Here is a 3,093-nt window from a genome sequence, read left to right on the forward strand (position 1 = left end):
GAGATGTATGAGGGGATCTTGAGGCTGGATCACTAATGTCCACATAAACATCAAAACAAAGCTGAGAGCCTGAGTATTCTCTTTAGTCCTCATGAAAGAAAAGCCTAACAACAAAAAAAGCCTTCGTTCTCATATAAGAACATTGAATATTGGCTGGAATACCACTCCAGTGCTGCGAACCCCCCTTAATGTCTGAGTGCTCCTTCTGATTAGTCTGTGCTGATGTGCCACGTATCTTCAGAGGCAGCTGTCAGGGACGGGGCTCTCAGGTGATTGGCTCTCCTTCACTGCTACTTCAGAGATGAGCGTCAAGCAGGTGGCAGGGTTGCGGGAGGCGCAGCGAGATAGTAGCTCCTGTCCACTCCGTCTGCAAGGGCACAGGTAACCACGCAGGTGCATGCGGACCTTGCTGTGCAGCGAGGCATAGATGAAGGGGTTGTAGCAGGCTGAGCTCATGGCTATCAGGTGGCAACTGACCTGCAGCACGTTGACATAGCGCTTGTCAACGATCTGGAAGTCCGAGTCTAGATCCAGAAGGAGATTGAGGACTTGCAGCGGGAGCCAACAGAGGGCAAAGGCGAGGACAGAGGCCACCAGAAGAGAGAAAGTCTTGCGCCGCTGTTTGCTCCATCGCTGCTGGCTATGGGACGGCTCTCCAGGCAACGTGTGTTTGCGGAGGTGCACGCTGATGGCACAGTAGGAGATGCTTACAGACAGCAGGGGGATCATGTAGGATGCCAGCAAGAAGAAGCAGGAGTAGAGTAGGCGCTGTCGTTCGGTTCCCAGCCAGAACTCCTCGCATACTACCAGCTCCATGCCACTGGGTCGTAGGTCCACGTAGCGTGTGTGGAGGGAAGGGGGAGCAGCGAGGGCCAACGAAACTGCCCAGACGCCCAATGCCACTGCGCCACAGCCCCACACTGAGATACGCCTCCGTACTGGGTATGCCACCACCACATAACGGTCCATGGCGATGGCGGTGAGGGACAATACAGAGGTGAAAACCGTTGCACCTTGTAACAGAGGAATAAGGTGGCACATTGGACGGCCGAATGTCCAACCACGTGCATCAAAAGCATACGACGCTGTCAATGGCACACAGCTCAGACACATCAGCAAGTCCCCAGCTGCCAGGTTGCCAATAAAGAAATTAGTGGCATTGTGGAGCTTCTTATCCGTCAGAATGCAGGCAAGAAGGAAACTGTTCCCGACACCAGCCACAACAACAACCAAGGCGTAGAGTGGAATAAACAGAGGTTTGAAGCGGAAAAGCAGCTGGGTTCCTGAAAATTTATCCAGGAGGTCTGTCTGATTTGAAGCTTCGAGGGTTGTGTTAAAGCCCGCCAAAACTTGTTCCAGAAGAGGATCCATTTCAACCTGTGACAAAAACATTCATGAACAACAAAGACAAACATCATGCACACACAGGTACACACTCAGTCATCGGTTAGAGATAAACTCAGTGTGAGATTGGCACATGGAAAAACGCTGTTGCCATACTCTTGATGGAACCCCTTTTAAAGAGTCATTCTCCTTCTGCCTTGATGAGACGTGAGCACCCTCTAATCGCAAAGCAGAAAGGCTACATTCCACGGATCCAATTAATTGCTGGAGCAGACTTTTTTTCCGAAGGTGAGTCATAAAGTCTAATTATAGTGTTATTATTTAGTATTATCTAGAAGAAACTCCTAAGGTATTTACCTTTATTTAAAGCCACGTTGTCTGTAGTATGTCACAATGATCTACTGGTTATCAGGCCTTATGAATGGAGAAAAATTAGCATTTGATGACTCTATAATTACTTCCTGATATCAAACTCCATTACACAGAATTTCACAATGTGTGATTACATGAATGCATGATTACAGTAGAAATCATAGCACATGCTCAACAGATTTGAGTTGAAAAAGCCAAAAAGTACTAATGATGATAATAAACATCATATGTAAATGCAATTAATAACTAATAAATGCATTATCTAACAATTCTAGTTTTGCATAAATTATGATTTGCACTAGGAAACAGTGTGTTCCAAATATGCCATCTTTTTGAATGGTGACCGTGATTTCACCAAGTACAACATGTTCCTGGATCAACCTCCTTGTTGATCCTGGAACAACATTCCTATCAACTAATCAGAATTGAGGGATAACTTTTCAGGAAATATCTGTTTTAGGCTTACAATCAGGGTTAGGTGCTTCTACACCCCTGTTAATCAGCTATCATTTCACACTGTTTTTAGGAATACATTATGGTTAGGGTTAGGTTTAGGGGTAGGGATTGGGTTAAGTCTATATTTTTGGACAGTTATGTTGATCCAGGATCAACAAAATATGTTGATCCAGGAACATGTCTTACTTGGCAAAATCACGGCGACCCTTTTTGAACAGTGATAAAGATGAAGAACAAATGAAAACATTGTTATCAGTGTGTCATGTTAGAAATTATATCTGATGATGCCATCAGCTGCCAGGAAAGCTGTAATACAGCATATGGTCAGAATGAGACAAAACAGACACATTTCATTTTTTATATAAAATTCAAATTTGACTTAGTTACGATTAAAGCAATTGAATGCAAACTTAATTAATCAGTTTGAGTTAAAATTCATCCTTTTTTTAATTAAGTAATGCAACACTGATCTATGTGTGGAAAACATAAATTAAAAAGTGTTTTAAAAGCAATGCCAATTACAGCACAGTTTTGAAAAGGCATATGCAATGTGAATGACTAGCAAGTGCATGTTTGTGAGAGAAAATGCAAAAGACAGAAAGAGTACCTGGTGCACAATAGCTTGATGTATTGCAAGGTATGATTTTTTTTGATGTCCCTTCAGTGTTCTTCCACAGCTGAGATATTGTTCATCTCCAAATTTCCACATCCATAAATGATCCTCTGTGCCCAGTTTTCCATGCAGTAGTGTGCACCTGATGCCATTTACCACTGTCTCACAGGAGGAGAGTTGTTAGTGAGGTGCAGACCACCAACCCAATGGACTGTGATGGAGGGGGTGCTGGGGGGCTGAGAGAGAGAGAGAGAGAGAGAGAGAGAGAGAGAGAGAGAGAGAGAGGGGGGAGTGACTCTCTCTTCTCT

General features: G+C 44.2%; 1 protein-coding gene across 1 annotated transcript; it reads right to left on the reverse strand.

The window, feature by feature from the left end:
• Positions 1 to 237: 237 nt before the first annotated feature.
• Positions 238 to 1,371, reverse strand: LOC107592664 (prolactin-releasing peptide receptor-like). Its single transcript, XM_016282203.1, has one exon. The coding sequence runs from the start codon at positions 1,369 to 1,371 to the stop codon at positions 238 to 240; it is 1,134 nt and encodes a 377-aa protein (XP_016137689.1).
• Positions 1,372 to 3,093: the final 1,722 nt, after the last annotated feature.

The sequence above is a fragment of the Sinocyclocheilus grahami genome, unplaced genomic scaffold (genome assembly GCF_001515645.1).
Source record: "Sinocyclocheilus grahami isolate Dianchi unplaced genomic scaffold, SAMN03320097.WGS_v1.1 scaffold156.1, whole genome shotgun sequence".
NCBI lineage: Eukaryota > Metazoa > Chordata > Actinopteri > Cypriniformes > Cyprinidae > Sinocyclocheilus > Sinocyclocheilus grahami.